Raw genomic sequence first — 21,310 nt, 5'->3', positions numbered from 1 at the left:
ATTCAATCAAATCACTGACTATATACCATTTGAATATATAAAATTATTTTTTTGATATGTATAAAATTATTTTATATTTTTTTGATATGTATAAAATTATTTTATAACAGAAAATTATTTTGGCAATCTTACCCGACCCGTTGGCAACAACCCTACCCAACTAACTAACCAACTATTACCAAGTTGCAATGCAAACGGTGCCGCGGCAGCAATACGTAGCCCTAATTGTAGCCACCTTCTCTCTCTATAAAAACCCATCTTCTCTTCTCTTATCATCACACATCCTATCCTTCTGTCTTTTAGATCTGTTACACTGCATTCTTTCTCCCTTATTTTCGCTTTTTATTTCTTTTCTTTTGTTTTCTGGTTTAAGTCTTTGAATGTTTTTTTTTTTTCTTTCTAATGTATGAGCTTTACATATATATTATTATGTTTATCTATAGTTGCAAAATTCCATCCGCATGCGACATATATAGTGGGTATGACGGCCATCTTTTGCACAAATTGAATCTAAGTTTTTAAGCACCTTTTTTGTGTGTTTTAAGCTGCTTCAATACTAATTTTGAGGTTTATGTGATTGGTTCTTCCATGATTCCATTAACCTCATTCAAATTGAAAGCGTACATTTTTTTTTTCTTTCTAATCTTTGTTTAGATCGCATTCTGTTTGACTAGTTTTCAACTACATGAAAAAGAATATGCACAAAACACGTAATTGGCTACGTTGTTACGTGGGTACCTTTTTGCTTTGCTAAGTAAAAAGGCTAAGATTTGACCTATGATTTTTTGTTGAAAATGACCTAGAAAAGCATATTCTATAATCTTTACGGATCACTTTTTATTTTCTATAATTGGTAATTTCGTTGTTTTTTCACTTTGCCGAAAACATAGGGTCCAATCTAGAGACCCCACTCGGTTTTTCCTGGAAATTAGTTTGAGATTTGCTAGATTTATGGCCCCAATTATCTGTTTCTGCTATTATTTAGGTTTATTTGAAATAACGTTTTCTTTAATTGTATTTAGTTTTTTTTAAGGATTTAATTATATCTAGTTACTTACCTATAAAACTGGATATGATATTTTCTCAGTCTAAGTATGAAGAACCTGATCTAAAGGCAATTCACTAGCCGTGCATCTTATAATTTGGCAAAAATTGTTAAATTTGTGTACACCAAATGTGGTAGGTATTAAAATTTGAATGGATAAGATTAAAATTTGAATGGATAAGATTTTCTAAGGACAACCTAATGTATAGATTTGTATGTGGTAAATTTCAATTTACACTGTATACCATACAATTACCAATAATAAAAAATAAAATCAATTTGCATTAAACCCTTTAGCATGCTTACTTGATTAATCACAGGCTCAATACATATGGGTCAGTGGATTCCTCTGGCAATGCTTATATAAATTATTAGGAGTTTTTAGTTCCTTAGAGCATCCACAATGGAGACCCTCAACTTTGAGGTCTTAAATGGGTCCCACACGGACACATTACTTTTTAATAATTTTTTAATAATAGTACTTAATAGGTACTCAACCACTCCAATGGAGATCCTCTAACAAAAGGTCTAATAGGGTCCCACAAATATTATTTAATGGCCATGAAAATGATTATTTTAATAAAAAGTGATGTGGGCCCATTTAAGAATGGGGGTCTTAAGTTAGACCTTGGATCTTTTAAGACTCCCAATTTTTTTTTCCACAATGGGAGTACCTATTAGGTACAAGGTCTTAAATGGTGAAGACCTCACCATTGTGGATGCTCTTAGAACTCTTTTATAGTTCTTGGGGTTCGGGAACTCCTACAATTTTTTTACGCTATTCATTGAATTGTAATTTTGCATCTTGCAATTATAAATAATCAAAATTTGAATAAAAATATTATTATATTTAATTAATTTGATTACTAGAGACAAATTTATACTTGATTGGATCATTGAGCAAGTTAAACAAATAGTTAGTTTTTAGATTTCCTATAATTTTTGAGGTAGTTAAAAATATTTTATTGCTATAGTTTGAACTTCAAGACCACTGCTCTTCTTATTAGAATATGCTTTATCCTAAATAATCCAATGAACCTTACAAACAGCTTCACTCCCACCTAAAAAAAATAAGTAAATAAGGATTCAACAGAAGATATATTAAGATGACTATCCGTGGATAAATTTTACTCTCCCACTCATATCTTTACGATTTTGTCAACCAAGTGATTCCAATACAAAAGCCGACAAGAATATCCCCAATTTAAAATCCAGATAGTTCAAAGCTTCAACTTTATAATTTAGCACTAAAAACCTCTAAATATGAAATAAGTTCAAAGAGCATAAACAAATTGTAAGTGAGAAATGAGGTAATCAAAATCAGCACCGCCAACACTAACAGAAGCATCCAACACAACATTTAAACATTCGGCCGCAACAAGGAACTGGAATGGAAAACTTGGATCTCATTGCCGAAATCCTCTCTATTTTGAATTTTTTTAGTCAGGTTTCCATTGACCATCATCGAAGTCGCTGTTCCTCTGACACTACTTATTAAAAATTCTATCTTAAGCATCACAATATCTAAATACTTCCACTCAACAAAATTACAAGTCTTTTAAAATTCGATTTTAAACAAAATAAGCTCAATTTATACTTCTTTGCATCATCCACCATGTCATTAGCGATTACAATAAAAATCGATTTTTGTCTACCCTTCACAAAAGCTGTTGAGAATCTAAAGTAACACTACCAACGGCTAGCCCCCCAAAACTTTATATGCACCAAAGTAAAGAAATCTGACGAAAATCAGACATCCTTCGAAGATTATCAATTTTAGGAATAAAAAAAAAAATAAATGTTTGACTTTAATCATAATAATCCTTATTTATTAATTTTGTTACGTATGCAGCAACTTAACCTAATTTTTTCCCGCTCGTTTGCTTTATTAGGTTTGCAATTATTTAACCCAACAAATTCCATCTAAAAAAATGCATTGCACACCAATTTCATTCTTATCCTCTTACTTTTTTTTAAGAAAATATTTTCTACTATATCAATGATCTTACGGGTTAAAGATTATTTATTGGTCTCTATTATAGTCGAGAAAACCCGTGCGACGCACGGGTCAAAAGTCTAGTTAATATTATTTCTAAATTGATTATGGGTTTGTTGACATTATAAATTTTTACAAATGACATTTAATAAAAAGTAAAAATTGTGTGCGTGTGTGTATTGTATTTGACTTAACCATGTGGTTGAGATCAAATGATTAATAGGTTTTAATCAATGTGAATTGTTTGGGATAACCCAGACATGGCAATGGGGCGGGGTGGGGACGGATTTTGCCTTCTCTATCCTCATCCCCTACTCCCATATACTTACCCATTACTCTACCCATACCCAACGGGGATGAGAAATTGAATCTCATCCTCGTCCCCAATGGGTTTGGGTATTCCCACCCCACCCCCGTCCCTGTAGAAAATCATTTTTTTTTAATAAAAAGAGTTTTTTTAAGCTTCAATAGTAATGTTGTAATGCATTATCCAACAATTTGCACTCATTTTTACATTTTCTTAGCGAATAATTCGGTTTCTCCTTTAATTATCAGTGAAAGTTCTTATATCATGACAATTATCAAACCAAATAACATGGCATATCATTATCAACCCCCTCAACAAAAACAAAAATATGACATTTCTACATTCGGTAAGGGTTTGGGTATGGGTTCGGGGTGGGTACATATATCCCTGTTACCCGTACCGTACCCGTATTTTGAAACCGGGGAAAACCCAAACCCATACCCAAAACCAGTCAAATCGGGGTTGGTTTGGGCTGGTACCCATGGGCATGGGTTTTGTTGCCATGCCTAGGATAACTGAATTTGAGTTTTGGTTGTATAGTCTTTAATCAAACTCAATTAAATTTTCGACGGAACTCTAAGTTATCTGATTTTCTTTCTACGAAAACCGATGGATTATGACGGAAAAATTTACTTGGTGGATTTTTGTGTGTAAAATTGTAAAGTTGGCTTTATGTGATGATTGTGCGTTGTATGTTGACCATGTAAATTTTTTGACAAGGAAACTTAACAGAAAGTAAAACAATTTAAGCAATAAAAATAGAAAATTGTAAGGATAAAGTATATATTAGATTTAACTTAATTGAATAGTTAAAATTACATGGTTAATGAGTTTGAATTAATAAAGAATTGTTTGGCATAACCTGGGTTTGAATCGTGGTTATATAATCCTTGATCAAAATTCATTATCTCTGAAAGCTCTTTTATGTCCTCTTTCACTGAGAACCGGAGGGTTATGACAAAATAACATTGACCTGATATTTTCTTAATATAAAAATCGTAGACTTGACTTGATTAGTTAAGTTGTAGAAAATTGTAGACAAGACATGATGGTTGGTATCAAAAAATAAAAAGACTTGGCCTAATATTGTTTCTAGGGAAAAAAAGACTTAACCTATGTTCCATATTGTATAATGTATATATGTATGTATATTAGTCGAGTAGTTTAGTGGCTATAATTCACTTTTTAAAGTGAATAATTGGGTTGTTCGGGGTTCCAATCACAACTCTTAAATATAACAATGTATTGTCCATGTCAATTGAGTTATGCTTACGGGGATTATGTTCTTCATATATTAACGTATGATATTTACTCAACTAATGCATCTTACATTTTGTCAAAAAATGTTAATTCTACTAATATTTGTAGTATGGTAATACGTAAATTATTGTCAATGATAAAAATTATTTACATGTCTTTGTTTAATCAATACTTATATATAAAGGGGATATATGTTTAATATTCCCTTAATTTTATCATTTTAATTTGGCTTCTCAATTGCTACCAATTTTTTGTAAAAATAAAATAAAAAAGTTCATTTGCACTTCTCAATAAATTCCAAAAATAAAAGTTATTCAACATAACGTGTGCGGATTATATTGCATATATATTTTTTTTTATTAGAACGCATCAAATTAAAAATAAACATTGACCTCCTTTATTTGTGTGCTGGAAATTATTTCTCTCCATTTTCAATTTCAAGTTCAACTGAATCAATAAAATTACTTCATTCACTAGCATCATTAACATCATCGGTATTACTACTACTCCCTGTCATCGATTCCAACTGAGAGGGATTCAACCCATCAAAAAGGATGACGGTGAACTCGATTCGAAGTTAACCACGGTAACACGCATCCTCTAGCGGTAGGATGTAGGGATATTGGCGATGGAGATGTAGGGGGATGTATTGGATTAGGATTCTATGGGATTTTAAAAGACTTTTTAATTATGAAAAAGTCTTGTGGTATTCAATCAAGACTTTTTGCAACTTAAAAAAAGTCTTGTGGTATTCAATCAAGACTCTTTGTCATTTTAAAAAAGTCTTGAGGTATTCAATCAAGACTTTTCATCACTTAAAAAAAGTCTCATGGTATTCAAAATCATTCAAATTTCGAAGGATTGTTTAATAAATTGGATTTTGATGGATTTTGTGGGATTTTGTAGTGTGATTTTAACAAGAAAAAGTCTTTCATGAAAAGATGAGATTTCTTGAGATTGTTTTTCATTTAAAAGTTACTATCTCTTTCTTCTCCCTTCTCTCTCTCTCTCCCCTCCCCCCTCTCTCCTTTCTCTCTTCGTCTCTCTATCTCTCCATTCTCTCTCTCTCTCTCTCTCTCTCTCTCTCTCTCTCTCTCTCTCTCTCTCTCTCTCTCTCTCTCTCCCTCCCTCCCTCCTTCTCCCTCCTCTCTTCTCTCTCTCTCACCTCTCTTAGAAAAACTCAAACGACTTCTCTAATTTCAAACACAAAATGAGGGCTGACACAATATATTTTTTTGAAAGATTTGTAAGGGCTGTCATAATTTTAAATACGTACAATTGAATTTTGTGGGAATAACATTTTTAACAAATAAAAAATGTGTATGGAGAATAATGTGTTAAGAGTGTGTTTTATTCCCTTAAAATCTTATAAAATCCTTAAAATTTTAAAATCAATAGTAAAAGAATTTTTTATTGGTTTTATTTTTCTTTATTCAAACGCTAGAATTTATTTGTTCATTATTTTTATCATTCACGCTTGTAAGTTTGTTCTTTTTTCCCCTAAAATTCATTGAATCCTTTAAAATTTTAAAATCCCATAAAATCCTTTGAAATCCTTAAAAGTCAGTGTGATAAATCCATTAAAATCTTGAGTGTATAAAGTCTTTTACATAAAAAGTCTTTTAAAATCTCACAGAATCAATACAATCTCACACAGTCTTTTAAAATCTTAAAGACTTTTTTTATTAAAATAGTCTTTTAAAATCCTAATCCAATACACCCCCCGTAAATTACACGGTAGACAAAGATTACATATTGTATTGGAATTTTGTTGTAATGGAATAAATCAGAGTTGTTAAGAAGAAATAATCAACATTTTAGGCTAACAGAGTTAGCTTAGAGGGGAGGTGAGTATATTTTTAAAACTAGGGGGTACAGTGGCGGAGTTAGACAAAAAATTTTGGGGTGGCCGCCATCTCGCCATCAAAATAAACTAAAATATATAAATCATATTAAACACAACGCATTTAAGTCGTAATAAACCAAAAATAGATCATTCAAAATTTAAACTACATAATATAATAAAGTCGTTCATTACATACCTAAAGATGCACTTTACGCTTTCCGAGTGCCTTGAAATCATCAATAATTGATTCGGAACTAATACATGCGCTAATCTCCCTTTCAATATAAACTGTCATGCTAAGTGCTAGATACCCATGTCCCATCTTGTTTCTCAACTTAGACTTGATAATTTTCATTGCTGAAAAAGATCTTTCAGTTGTGGCGGTAGAAACCGGAAGAGTCATACATTACAGACTTGATAATTTTAATGGGTAAAGATAAAGATGCTAAGGAAGCTATATATTACGCTTCAGGATTAAAGTTCCTCTTGTCCTTCCCATCCGAACTCTTTACAAAAATAAAAAATAAAAAATCCCCTTTTGTTTTGATTAGGGTTATGTAAAAATTGAAATTGAAAACCAAATCAAAAATCAAATTCATTAACAAACAAAAAGAAATTGAAGCACTATCATTACTAACAGATGAAGAATCAAATTCAGAGATACACTTACATTTTTAGGGTTTGTAGAGAGATTGAGATCAATGAAACTTTGATTCTGGAGATGGATGCAGAGAGAGTAGATGTCGGTGGCGGTGGGTGTCGGTGGTGGGATTACCGGTGGCGGTTGGTGAGGGTGGTGGTGGGTGATGTACTGATGTTGTGTTATGATGCAAGGGAGAAGAGAAAACACGTTTCTTTTCTTTCCCAGTTTCACGTTCTAGAGGAAAAATTGGAGTGAAAGTGGTATAGTTGGCTAGTGGCATATGGTAGTAATATTAAAATTACCTCAGAGGTATTATGGTATTTTCACAGAATAAATGGGTAGGCCATGGCCTACCCCAGTCCTGGTGTAGCTCCGCCACTAAGGGGGTATGTGTGTTATTTAAAGAAACCTCATAGTAGATGAATGTAATTTATCAAACAATGGAAAAATAGTTATATTATATATATTACAGAGTAATTTATACAAAAGAATCATAATAAAATTTTATCATGAATGACATAAACTGTAGTAATATAGTATTTATTTAGAATATAATACCTTGCCAATAAAGTTAATATAATAATCAATAGTAAACATATTTGTTTATATATATTTGAGAAAATAGTCACTTTAGTCCCTGACTTTGCACCTCGCTGTCACATAGGTCCCTGACTCAGGATTAAATACAAACAAGTCCCTGACTCTACACTTCCGTTATCACTTTAGTCCCTGCCGTTAAAAAAATCTGTTAAGTGATGATGTGGCACGCTGACAAGGAGTATGACGTGTCACAGGGACTAAAGTGAAAGTAAAAAATGGTCACTTTGGTCCCTGAATCGAAAATCAATATCCTCAATTTACTGTTAGATCCCTGACTGTGTATACTTACTGTCAGTTAGGTCCCTGAATCGAAAACCAATATCCTCAATTTACTGTTAGGTCCCTGTGTACTTACTATCAGTTAGGTCCCTGACATTAAACACGAAATTTCACTAAGATCCTTGGCAAGTTGTTAGTTTAACATGCTACTTACTCAACACTAAGGTATTTGTGCTAAAGATCAAAATATTATTTTTTTTGACATAATATCAAAATATTATTATAACACTTATAAAAATGATTCCATAGTTTAATAACAAATGTTTCCATAACATAACTATTAAGTCATTAATGTCAACCATAGCATAATTAAAAGATTGCACCATATTTGGGCATATAATTCAACAAGTCATTACATAATGATTCAGCAAAATATTAAACAAAATATCGCACCACAGTTGTGCTTATAATTTAGCAATTTCGGTACATAAATAAACTAACAAACATCACATAGTTGGCCTCGGACCCCTTGGAGTTGGCATGAATGATGTAAGCATTTGTAGTTCATTCAGACGTGCATTTGGATTTTGACCCCTAAGTTCGTGTTTACTATCAGGGACCTGACTGACAGTAAGTATACACAGTCAGGGACCTAACAGTAAATTGAGGATATTGATTTTCGATTCAGGGACCTAACTGACAGTAAGTATACACAGTCAAGGATCTAACAGTTGAGGATATTGATTTTCGATTCAGGGACCAAAGTGACCATTTTTTTACTTTCACTTTAGTCCCTGTGACACGTCATACTCCTTGTCAGCGTGCCACATCGTCACTTAACAGATTTTTTTTAACGGCAGGGACTAAAGTGATAACGGAAGTGTAGAGTGAGGGACTTGTTTGTATTTAATCCTGAGTCAGAGACCTATGTGACAGCGAGGTGCAGAGCCAAGGACTAAAGTGACTATTTGCTATATATATTTTACCGTGCATCACATGGGTTCAATACTAGTTAATTATACATTGTTAGTTTAAACAAGTTTTGTACATATATAATTTAATTACTCAAAAACACATGACTAATATTCACATGATTGTCAAATTTGTTAAATAACGTGGCAATACATACTATTTATATAAATTAAACTCATTTTTTATTGATTTTTTTCAAGTGAATCTAACATCAAAGGCTCACAAGGTCAGAAAGAAAAAGCCTAAGAAAATAAATTCTTTTACCAAGTATAATTTGAATCCAACCAACAATAAATAGGGTCAAATGGTTAGGGACTTGGACCCCATAAACAAGGGGATTGATCCCCTTAATTCTGAGCATATACTTAAGAAAAACAAGCACATCATTCAGAACACACGCATGTCACATGCAGAAGTAGAACACATATACTCCTCCATTTGCTTCTTCAGTATCCAAAATCCTCAATTACAAATTCCTGAAAACATCCTTTATAATCTAAACGTGTCAGAAGATTTAGTAAATGTCCAATTAGAGTTAAAGAGGTTACACCCAAAAATATCCAGAGTACATTTACATATTCTGCCCAAAGATGAAGTAGGGGGTGCTTTGATATGTAAGATGACATTGTTAACGAACTTCACAAGAAATTCTGGACTTCACTGCATCGGGTTGGAAGCAGAAGGTATAAATCTCATGAGGAAGCTTGACAGGGACCAGATGCAAATCACACCAAGGAATTGTAGGACATTTAGAAGGGTACCCAAAGAGCTGTTTATAGCCATGTTATGTGAAGTCAACTCAGCTCCTCTAACTGTGAATGATAAAGCTGTCACCAGTTGTGCTGCTCTATTTAGTTGGTGCAGCCTATACACCTGTAAATAACAACTTAATTTGTTATATGAAATTTGAAAAAAGTTATCACAGAAGTATTTGAAATGTTTTAGTTTATTCAATCCGAGAATCAATCCAAGAAAAGATAGAGAACCAAGCAGAATTAAAATATAACAATTTATAAGCTCAGATTATCAAAATATGAATTTTGACAACCAATTAGGTAAAACTGGATAAATCTACTTTATTATATTCATTCATTTCACCAGGAAGACAAACTGAGGATTGGATTGTTCTTACTTGAAAGATTAATGGAATTGCAGACCATGAAGGTGACTTCCGATATCTTGCATACTGCTCAAACGCAAATTGGACGACTATACCAACCAGGTACGGAGCAAGAGTTGCGGAGGCTGCAGGGCCAGTCCATGGCCAGACCAAACCCATAGTGACCATGGGAATTACAAGACTAAGTACCAGAGTAGCAACAGAAGAGATTTTCTGTCCCAGTTGAGGGGGCAGTGTATCAGTATTTTTTGTTGCAGTGTCTAATTGTATGGGTCTCCGTAAATGGTCAAGCAGAAAAAGAAATACAGCAACACCACCATAGAAAATTGCTTCTGTGAAGAATAATATGAGGAAATCTGGAGATGAACAAAGAAGATACTTTAGAGTTTGGGTTCAAAGAAGACAACACAATTGAGAGCTAAGAAAGAAATCATTATAAAATTATTATGTAGAGCAAGGAATTGAAAATTTCTGTGTTTGAGGATATATAATCTCACAAGTCACAACTACCAATGTCCTAGCATAATTACGCTAATTACAAACTCTTCCCATGAAACTCAACAAATATCTTAAATTACTAATCCAATTCAAATTTTTGTAAATGTTTTGTTGAACAATGGTATTTAAGTTGGAGAATTTATCATCCATTATGTATCAGTATAAATCAATCACCATTTCTGCCCAATGATCCAATGATTGAAGTCATCCATTTTGTGAAGAAACAAATAGTTCCAAGTCAACCAATGAGCGCCGTATCCAAATTATGAACATGTGAGATGTTTTCCCTGGCATCATCGCCTAACAATAGTCCCAAACACATTCAATTTCTCTTTTCTCCACAGGTTTTCATCATCAGATGCTTAGTCAATACAGATAAAAGAAGATGCTACTAACTTACCAAGGAGTGCACCCGTATTGCAGAAAACAATAAAGGGATTTGCAATTGTACACTAACTAGCTTTTTAGGAGTATTTTCACAAGTTATAACTAAAAAAATGGTTAAATACATGTTACTAAAATACTCCTAGAAAAATAAGTGGGTTTAAGTAAACAGCTCCTATATGCATTTGCTAGAATATACTATCGCATTTTTTAGGAGTATGTATGTTAGCAAGTGTTGACTAAAAATTTGTTAAATACCTCTAAGGTGCATGTTGCTAAAATACTCCTTCACAAAAACTAGTGGGTGTATTCTGTGTATTCTAATAAATAGTAAGTTGTGCACATTGTAGCAGACAAGGGAATATAGCACCAAATACTTAAAACGAACAACCAAAATAGTTAATTATTCCGAAGAAAAGTTACCTGTTAACAATGAGTCCTCAAAAATGATTGAAAGCAATTTACGCAAATAGAGTGAAGGAAAAATGAAAGAAGCCACAAGGACTGCAGGGCCCACAAACCACAGTATGCTGTTTTGACTCCTCTCTGAATTCAATAAAAGAATCTCACTATCTCTTCTGTATGGGCGGTTATAAAATGATATGAAACCTGGTTTTCCATCACTCCCTGATAAATGAAAAGATGGGTTGCTAGCAGGAGAGATGTCTTGAGCAATATTATTGTCGTTTTCTGGCACTGGAGCAGGTATTTCGAGCTCATTGTTTTGTGACTGATCCTCAGAGACAACAAAAAGAGCATTTTGTTGTTTCTGGAACCTTCCTTTAAACTGTGGCCTTCCGTTTATAAACTTAAACTGGCATGATTTGTCTAACCATGATACTAATACAAAAAAAAACACAATGTTAACAAAGACATATCCAAGGGAGTGCATATAAAATATTGGGCAAACTGCAACTTACACCCTTCAACTTGGATCCATGCGCAGACAAACCCTTAAGATTTGAATTGTGCTATGACCACTGTGAACTTCACACGTTATGCAAAAACAACCTCCATCAAGCAAATGATTATACATTTATGGAACTGTCATATTACAACAACAGAAATAGTGGGGAAATTGCAAATGCGTCCTAATCTTAAAAGCTATCGTTCAGTATTTTAACGTTCAAACATTACCATAATTCATGATTATTTTAACGAAGGATTTTATTCTGACAAGGTGTGATGTTCAGCGGTCAATAGCCCCTAATGCCTAATCCACATACAGGCCAGAATTCAAAGGTGTAGGTTGCAAGTTACGCTAAAATATTTCCAAATTTTTACAACAGATTTATAGAAGAAATGTGCAAGTAATCATTCATATCAATCTTGGTACATCTTTTGAAGATATGCGCAATTGAGTTGGAAGCTTAATGCAGAATGTGGACCAACCAATAAATAAGCAAGCTACCTTTAGTGGATATCCGTAGCCGAGAACCATTTATTTGGTTGACAAACAACCGTCGTGAAAAGCTCAACTGAATATTAAATGAAAAGAAAGCATGTAAGAGGAAAAGTAAATAAAGCTATACTCAAAGATACAACGCCAAACAATTTTGAGTAGCAGTATAATATGGACTTAATCCTAGAGTTATTACTCAAATGGAAAATTCAAATAAATTGGTTCATTGGAAGTTCAATTTCACAGAAAATAGAAAAAATTATAGTACAAGTCATGTGTAGCATCATCAGTTTTCGGGAAAAACAATTATGCATATAGTCATTAATTGGCATTTAACATGTGTTAACTGTATCATTAACTGACTGATAAAAATTGAACTGTATAGGCCCTAGACTATTTTCATAAAAATGATGAATACAAATAAGAAAAATTCCAGATCGTATGAGATTCAATTTAATTCAAGGCTTTGAGCAAGAGAAAATAAAACATATTCCTGATTTGTTTTCACTTGACACGTTTGTTAGACATTGTTCATTGATCACAGTAGAACAACACCAACACCAACCAAGCTTTATCCCACTAAGTGGGGTCAGTTACATGGATCAAATTACACCATAGTATTATGTCAAAAACCATATTTCTCTTATCGTTTTTCAAGTTTTTCCTTTGTCTCTAGCGATCGAGTACCCTCCATCTGATATACTATTCTTACCACAAAATCTACATCTCTTCTCTCCAAATGCCCAAAGCACCTAAGCCTGATTCCCACCATCTTTTCTACTATATGTGCTAACTCAACTCTCTCTAATGTTGTCATTTCTTATCCTATCGAATCTAGTTTTACCACACATCCAACACAATATCCTCATCTCAACTATGCTTATTTTACTCTTATGTTGGTTTTTCACCGCTCAACATTCATTCCTGTCTTCCAGTTGTTCGATAAAAAAATTCCTTCAAACTTGAGGGATACTTTAGTATCACATAAAACACGGGAGGCTCTTCTTCATTTCAACCACCCCTCTTGAATTCGATGATTTACACATATGGTTCTATAGATTTTTTATTTTATTTTTTAATTTAAGCATATGCATCAATCCACCAATATGACACAAGTGGTTGTGGCATGATTTGTACGTAACATAAACAAAAACCAATTAACAAAAAAAAAAAAAAACGAGGGTGAAATTGAGTATTTTTGCGACCTAAGTAAACAGCAGAAATTGAATTGAAATTGATAATGATAATAGAAGAGAAGAAAGGTAGGTAGGTACCTGGTGGGGAGAAGAACGTTGAAAAGGAGAATGAGGTAAACATGGAAAAGAGGAACTACTACAACTATTATTTGTAGTATTTGCCATAACTATGTATAATAATGGTGGTTCCGTTCTGAAAGAAGAAGAAGAAGCAAACAAGTTGAATTAACGCCGAAATTGAATAATCGCTGCTACGCAAACAAACAGCCTCCGTCTTCACTGTTTTCTTCGCAAGGCAAAAAACCTGCCCTGGCCCGCCCGGCATTTACCAACATATATTATATTAATTAATAATAAATTTAAATTTTTTTATTTGTAAACCGAGTATCTTCTTATCTAAACATTTTTAAAATTGATAAAATAAGCTGATTAACATTATTTTTTTAATTTTATATTATAGAATCATAGAATAAATTAATAATAAAATATTTAAAGTTAATTATCATTCACATTTGAAGTTTTTTTGGACAAAAAAAAAAACTAGAAAAAAGTTCTTAATTATATAAAGAAAACAGATTTCTTAAATGGTTCTGAGTTAAAGTTAATTGTTATTATATAAAATAAATTAATTAAAACAGGTTAAAATGTACCACATATTTAATTTTCTATGTAGCATAGTGTAATTCAAACATCTCAAGAGAGAGGGAATATCATTTTTCCTAATATTTAATTATCAAAATAGAGGAGTGTATATAAATAAGAGGAGAAAGGAAAATGTAATACAATAATACAATAAGTTTATTTTCGTTCAAAGTTTTTTTTTTCTTTCTCTTTTTTGGTATTATCCCTCTGATTCTCAAGAAAAAAAAAATCCTAATAATTTAGTGGTGTTAACCCTCTGATTCTCAGAAGAAAGAGATCCTAACAATCTAGAGTTCAACAAGCAACGAGTAAAATGTAAACGTATTAACATGTTTTTTTTTTTCTCTTTATTGCAGCTTTCAAAAAGAATTACAATACAATAAAGTGACATAATAATGAAAGCTAATAAGCTATTTAGAGTGAATAGGTAAAATAGTTCTAATGAAAAATATTGAAACTTTTTTTGGCCAGAAAACCATATAATCAGGGTTTTTGGCACACGCAATGTTTGAGGATGCACCACCTCACAAGCCACAACTACACAGATTACGAACTCTTTCCATGATACACAACAAATATCTTCAATTATTGAACCAATTTCAATTTTTGTAAATATTTTGTTGAACATTAATATTGAAGTTGCAAAATGTATCATCCATTATGAATCGGTATAGATCAATCTACAATTTCCACCGCACCTCCACCGCACCATACAAAAGGTCTGGGGATAATTGGACGACAAAGTGCATCGCCATTGCCATGCAAATCAATGTACTCTTCTGATTATGGCTGACAAATGTTACACTCAATGAGACAAATATAAAACCCACAACATACAAAACATTCAGTTAGAAATCATCTTTGATCAATTGTAATGGTTGACAATGTATGAACATTAAGTCTAGCCTTGCCCATTCGCACCTCAACCAGAAAGAGGTTTGTTCATGAATTCTTTTCCCAGGTTAAACAAACAACATGATAGATGGTACAAAGTTTGTGTATGCAGGACAGTGGGAGAGGTGGGACAGACAGGCAGACAATGACAAATGAGTGAATGAGCAGTTGCAGAATGGAACCAATCTCATATCGAACCTTGTAATATAAGCAGCCATTCAATGACAAAAATCAATTACAACCTAATCTAAGAACAATATAAATTCAACATGAATTAGGAACTTATTTCCTCATTATCATTAACTTGCTCAAAACCCCAGCACCATAAAATGGGATTGGCCAGATCTCGTTGGAAAATTTCTATGCTATAGAATATCACCTCCAATCAAACCCCCTTTAACGTTTCTGAAGACTACCTTTAAGAATACATTCAATCTTAAATAAGATTAGATGTCTTCAAAAATCTGATTGCCCGACAATAATATGGCCATATTGATTCCACATAATCAAGATACTTGTCCGTTAACCATTCCTTCAATACTTTCAATATTCTTCTTGTTAGCTGTATATAATCAATGTCTTTTAAGCTCGATATAGGCCGCAAAAGATAGACTGCAATTTTTTCTTTGAGCCCGCCGCCAAAAATGTAGTAGTTTGCCAAAATGCACCAAGAAGGTACTTTCCTAAGTATTTTGACAGTCCGATTGAAGCTTGAGGCATAGAGTGCACACAGACCACGGATTATAATGATGTGTAAAGCCACAATTAGTGGCCCAAAAACCCATAATGGAGTTAGTTCCTTTGAAACTTCAGCACCATATTTTACATTAACAGCCAGGTACAGAGGAACACTGCAGATGGAAGATAAAATTAGGGACATAAAAGTATTATTGTGCAATCAATGTATTAGGCATTATTTAAAATGATGCAAGAAAAGTTGAACAATGATGCAGAAGCTAGTTACATAATATATTGACTGGGCAGTAAGCAAGTCATCCACTCCCCCTTCATTTTATTTTCCTTAAATTCCAACCTAAAGTTTGCTACGACCAAAATATCGAAGTTGAAGCATGATGAAATTAAATCAGACAATTGACGAGTAGACATGAATTAACTTAGTCTGAATAACAAAACATGTATATGGTATTGAAAAAGGTGCACGCGTCTTCCTTTCACAAATATATTATAACATGCTGAGAGAAAAATTTCATTATACTTACAATATCAACAAAGGTATCGTTATTGCGGCATCCAGGGCCAGAAAATGGGACAATGCCAGCTTCAAAACCTCACTTCCATCCTTACTATGAGTCATTTGTAGAGTTTCAGGTAAAACTGTGGAAGTCGTCGGTCTTCCAAAAATTCCCTCTACTTCATGACATGATGATTGTGTGCGCAACATTTTCAGCCATTTTTTGAAGAGTCCATGAAAAGCAGATGATGTTGCAAGGTTATCACCTGCTTCAGATGCATACGAGAATGGCACGTTGTGAGTGTCCCCACTCTCCTCAAGTCCAACAGAGGTTTTAGGTGCCCTCAACCAATTAGCCCTGCTTCCTGAATTATCATTTTGAGTTCTGCCTTTGAAGCATGAAATCCTCAAAGGTTTGATCTTGGAAACACAAAAGCAAGGAGGCCCTACACTGGAAACAATAAATAAACCCTTTATAAGAAGACAAATACAAGGTCATGAGCATTCAATTCATGCATGTTCCTGCATTAGCAACAATCACCAGGGAATGGAACTGAAGAAATTAATTGAATATCGAAATCGATGAATATGAATTATAATATTGATATTTAAAACAAAAAAGAGAAAGCGCATAAACACTTCATCAAACATTTAATGCAAGTAGTGCTCACAAGCACGGTTTTGTTTTTCTCTCCCCAAAATTCATTTTCCTTGCATAATACAAACCTCCAATTCTACAAGAAATTAAACATTTGAGAAAAAACATACTTAATTCAAATGTACTATAGATATATTTGGTCGATCAAGACTTGTAATTCATTTATCTTAGTCCATGGAGGCACCTTAGAATTGCATTTAAATTTGACTATACTAACTCAGTAAATCTTATCATTGGGCCATTTGTAAGATACTTCTACCATTGATGTTTACTAATAGGCAATTTCAAACTAAACTTCTTGAACTTGAAGTGACCCTGACACCAAACCAAACACGGTATCTAATTTTTCACGAAAAGGACACAAACATGTCTATACCTTAAACAAATATTTTGCTTTAATAGGTGATGCCAGTCTGTTCTTCCAATCATGTGATGTTTTGTCAAACACTGCTTCAATTTCATCCTTTTGCTCCATGACAAATGCCTTGTGGAAGATGTCACATACAAACCCTGACGACAAGAAAACAAATCATCTATGAAGTAATGGTTGCAAAATCATATAACCAAGCACTAGATATACGAACATAGATAGTTGTGATTGCAAAATCAAAATCTATAACATTAAGTAATAGTCATAAAATTATATAGCAATGGAAAGATCAAAATTAAATTAAGTTTAATAATACTTGAAGAAGTAAATATACCTGAGGTTGATGTGCTACAAAGGCCATTTTATTAAACCGCCTTTAAACTTTATCCAAATCCACTCAATCAATAGGACCTATTCAGAAATCAGTAACAATTCAGTTTATTACTAAAACATTAAGCTAAAGCTAGAAAAATAGCACAAATGGATAATTTATGTAATCACCGACTTACAGAAAATGAATTAACTGAAAAAGGATAAAGGCATTTGAGAAAGTGGTATTGAGAAGAGTAACAACAAGTTTATTCAGAAAAATAAAATGCGCAAAATGAGAATGAAAATTGAAAAGGAAAAGAGAGAATTACGCGGTGAAACCGTGTCCAATAAGAGGAATTGAAGTTGAGAAGCAAAATTGTTGAACTTGATAATGATGAATGTCAAGAATGGAAGGAAGAAAAAAAGGAAAGGATTTTGAAAGGAAATTGAAATTGGGAAGAACCCTAACATAACATAAATGAAGAAGAAGAAGAAGATGATAGACAGAAGCGATATGGTAAGACACCTGGCGCTTGCATCATCTCCTCCTACTATTTTTCGACTAACTAAATAATTATATTCACTAACTAATGTACTTTTTTTGTATTATTATTATTTTTTAAAAATTTAAAATTTTTTGTCAATTTTTTTTTTTAAATGGTAGAGTAATAATATTTGAATAACCAATTAAGACAACTTTTTTTTATCGGTGAAAAACAATAGAAAAAAGAAGACAAAATAAGTGCATGATGTGAGTATGATAGAAAAATTGTCACAATAGTTGGACAAATGTAATTTCTCTTTGGGAATATCATTTTTTAAAATAACTTTTTTGTCGAAAACAAAAAAAAGATTTATGTAGAAAACTCATTTACTATATAAAAATACTTTTGTAGAAAAAACATAAAGGTTAAATAAGTTTTTCGTCCTTATAATATAGCGAATGGTATCCCTGTGAGTTTAGTTCAATTGGTAGGGATATTGCATATTTTATGCAGAGACGGGGTACGAATCTCAGATACCCCACTTCTCCATGTTTAAAATGTGTGAGCTCTAGCCACTAGACTACTTGACAAAAAAAAATATAGCGAATTTTAATTTTAGTCCTTAAAAAATAAAATAGAATGTTTTCATCCTCACAAATTTTTTTATTTTGTTTTTGGTCCTTAATTTCCGATTTATATTCATATAAATGTCAAGATTATAACTCTTTTATGGTCAATATGTATCCATATTATGTCCGTTTATTATGTTTAACATTTTTATATTTATATTATGTTCAAAAATGTCAAAATTATATCCATTAGGGACCAAAAATAAAACAAAAAAAATTGTGAGGATGAAAACATCTCATTTTATTTTTTAGGGACTAAAATCAAAATTCGCTATATTTATAGGGACGAAAAACTTATTTAATCCAAAAATAAATTGTTAAGTGTAATACTTATTCTTAAAAATATTAAGCAAAAATTCATAGTGATTTTGGAAATAGTAATTATTTTTAAATGAAAAGGAGTGACATTATTATTAAATTGACATTAACGATCATTTATCAATGTTATTAAGGTTATAAGATACGTCCCGTGAATTTAGCTCAGATGATAGAAATATTATATATATATATATATAATATATGTAGAGGTTGAGGTCCGAACTCCGGATATCCCATTTATTCTTTTTAAAAAAGAATTTCTAACCACTATATATACTACTCGACCAAAATGTTATAAGATCCAACTTTAGTCATTAACGCCTCATGGAAGAAAAAAGAGAATATATATACAAATATGTTTGTGTGCAAATGTGGTGATGAGGTATATGTTATAAATTTATTAATGTATAACATCATTAGTATTAATAGATAACATTTAAACAATTTTTCTCAAAACTAATTACGTCTTAGCCCTAATAAACAATCGAAAGGGCGGTTCAGGCAAAAATGGGATTGAAAAATGAAAGAATGAAAGAATGAAATATTGAAAAGCGTTGACCACAGATACGAACATCCAATGTTTACCCAGCACTGACACGCCTAACAACGGCGACCTGTATCAAAGAATCTTCCAAGGGTCCCTCCTCTACAAGTTTTATTGCCCTCAGCCATGGTCTTGATACGTCTCAACGACGATCTCTCCAAAGAGGATTTCTATGTGAAAATGTTGCAGCACGAGCCACTACGTGCCCAATCTTCCAATGCTTTGTCTACCTCTGTGAAACTTCTCTGTCAAACTACAAACCAATCATGCATTTCAAGCATTCATATGTAACGCCCCATTTTTATTCTAATATTTTAGTAGATGTGTGAGTATTTTTATATGATTTTATTTGTTAAATAGATGATTTTATGTGAAATATGTGTTTTTGGTGATTTTATTTGATATATGGTGTGATGCTATTTTATTATATGATTTAGGGAGTTGTATATTATTTAAATGAATATGGCTTTATTATTTGTGGAAACATTAGGAGAAATAAAAATAGGAGTAAAATATTAATATTTTGGTTAATGGGAGTTAATTAGTAATTATGTTAGTTTAAGGGAGTTAAGAAAAATAAAGGAGAGGTTATGTTTATTGGGAAATAGAATAGAAAGAAAGTCAGAAAGAAACATTTCACGTACAATTGAGAAAAGGTGGGTTTTGAGAGAAAGAGGAGAAGAACCAAGAGAAGGCTAGGAGAAGAGCTAGGAAGAGAGAATCCAACCGTTTTTGCTGTAGAATTTGCTGAATTAAGGTAAGGGTGGGATTCCTTTCAATAATCTTGATATATAATTCTGAAATTTGATGAATTGTTGTTCTTAATTTTAGGGTTAGAAAGATTATGATAAATGATGAATTGTAATGATTTATGTTGTTGGATGCATGATTATATGTTGTTTTGCTCCCTATGTTGTCTACTGAACCTGTAAACATGTTTATGAATCAATTTGGGTGATTAAGGGATCAAAAATTGGGTTTTGGAGTGAAAAATGGTGCAAAAATCGTAACAGTCTGTGCCAAATCGTGCTCCGATTTTGCCAAATCGTGCTCCGATTATTTACGAATGAAAATGCAAATTTTGACCCAGAAAATCATGCTCCGATTTTCCAAATCGTACTCCGATTTGACAGCTTTCCCTGTTTCGCGTTCTTGCGTCTTTTTCATCCGTTTCTGTTTTGAATTAGCTTTGGGTGTAAACATGAAAGTTGTAGATAATTGAGTTAGCTTCCTAATGGCTTTGGAGTGACTAGAAAATTATTTGTAGATTTTGAGTTATGATAAAAATAGTCCAAGTGGGTCTTCAGAAAACTTTAAGAAAACTTAGCATAACTAATCCCAAGTTAGTCTAAAAACATATGGTTGGTTTCCCAACTTCAAACTTAAGTGTTAGGGATTTAGTTGAGGTGTTTTATGGATATTTGACTTATGTTCTATTGATCAAAACTTAATTGCTTTTGGGGGATGTTTTAGACTTTGAGATGAATGTAATTGATTTATTAAGCCATGTTTATGAAGTGAATATTATTATTGAAGGTTGTACTATATGAAATATATGTGTAAACACTTTTGTATAATAAAAGTTGTTGTTCCATTGTTGAAAATTATTGTGTCGTTGAGTCATAGTAAATTATGCACATTGTCGTTGTCGTAGATGTTGTAGTTGTTATGATGATAAATGATTACTGATGATGATGTCTTGATGATGATGTTTTGATGATGATGTTGTTTATGATTGATGATGATAATAGGATGATCCTAAATGGTTATTAATACTG

The 21,310-nt window shown here is 32.5% G+C and overlaps 2 protein-coding genes and 1 long non-coding RNA gene across 3 annotated transcripts; all 3 read right to left on the bottom strand.

The window, feature by feature from the left end:
- Positions 1–6,506: 6,506 nt before the first annotated feature.
- On the bottom strand, positions 6,507–6,832 carry LOC146940350 (uncharacterized). Its single transcript, XR_015033491.1, has 2 exons — positions 6,651–6,832; positions 6,507–6,541 (listed from the first exon to the last, which is right to left on the bottom strand). It is a non-coding gene; the product is annotated as an uncharacterized LOC146940350 (long non-coding RNA).
- A 2,351-nt stretch (positions 6,833–9,183) lies between these two features.
- Positions 9,184–13,794, bottom strand: LOC146940349 (uncharacterized). Its single transcript, XM_085754020.1, has 5 exons — positions 13,567–13,794; positions 12,302–12,368; positions 11,314–11,730; positions 10,021–10,364; positions 9,184–9,761 (listed from the first exon to the last, which is right to left on the bottom strand). Exons 1-5 carry the CDS (start codon positions 13,651–13,653, stop codon positions 9,546–9,548), a joined length of 1,131 nt encoding a protein of 376 aa, XP_085610146.1. The 5' UTR covers positions 13,654–13,794; the 3' UTR covers positions 9,184–9,545.
- Positions 13,795–15,192: 1,398 nt separating this feature from the next.
- LOC146940348 (uncharacterized) lies at positions 15,193–18,122 on the bottom strand. The gene is made up of 5 exons (XM_085754019.1): positions 17,886–18,122; positions 17,579–17,655; positions 17,251–17,384; positions 16,245–16,667; positions 15,193–15,875 (listed from the first exon to the last, which is right to left on the bottom strand). Exons 2-5 carry the CDS (start codon positions 17,603–17,605, stop codon positions 15,461–15,463), a joined length of 999 nt encoding a protein of 332 aa, XP_085610145.1. The 5' UTR covers positions 17,606–17,655; positions 17,886–18,122; the 3' UTR covers positions 15,193–15,460.
- Positions 18,123–21,310: the final 3,188 nt, after the last annotated feature.

This window comes from Medicago sativa, chromosome 3, assembly GCF_051527215.1.
Source record: "Medicago sativa cultivar Bolivia chromosome 3, Bolivia_mono, whole genome shotgun sequence".
NCBI classification, from domain to species: domain Eukaryota; kingdom Viridiplantae; phylum Streptophyta; class Magnoliopsida; order Fabales; family Fabaceae; genus Medicago; species Medicago sativa.
Note: the sequence above shows the minus strand (reverse complement) of the source record. Positions and strands in the feature narration are given on the sequence as shown.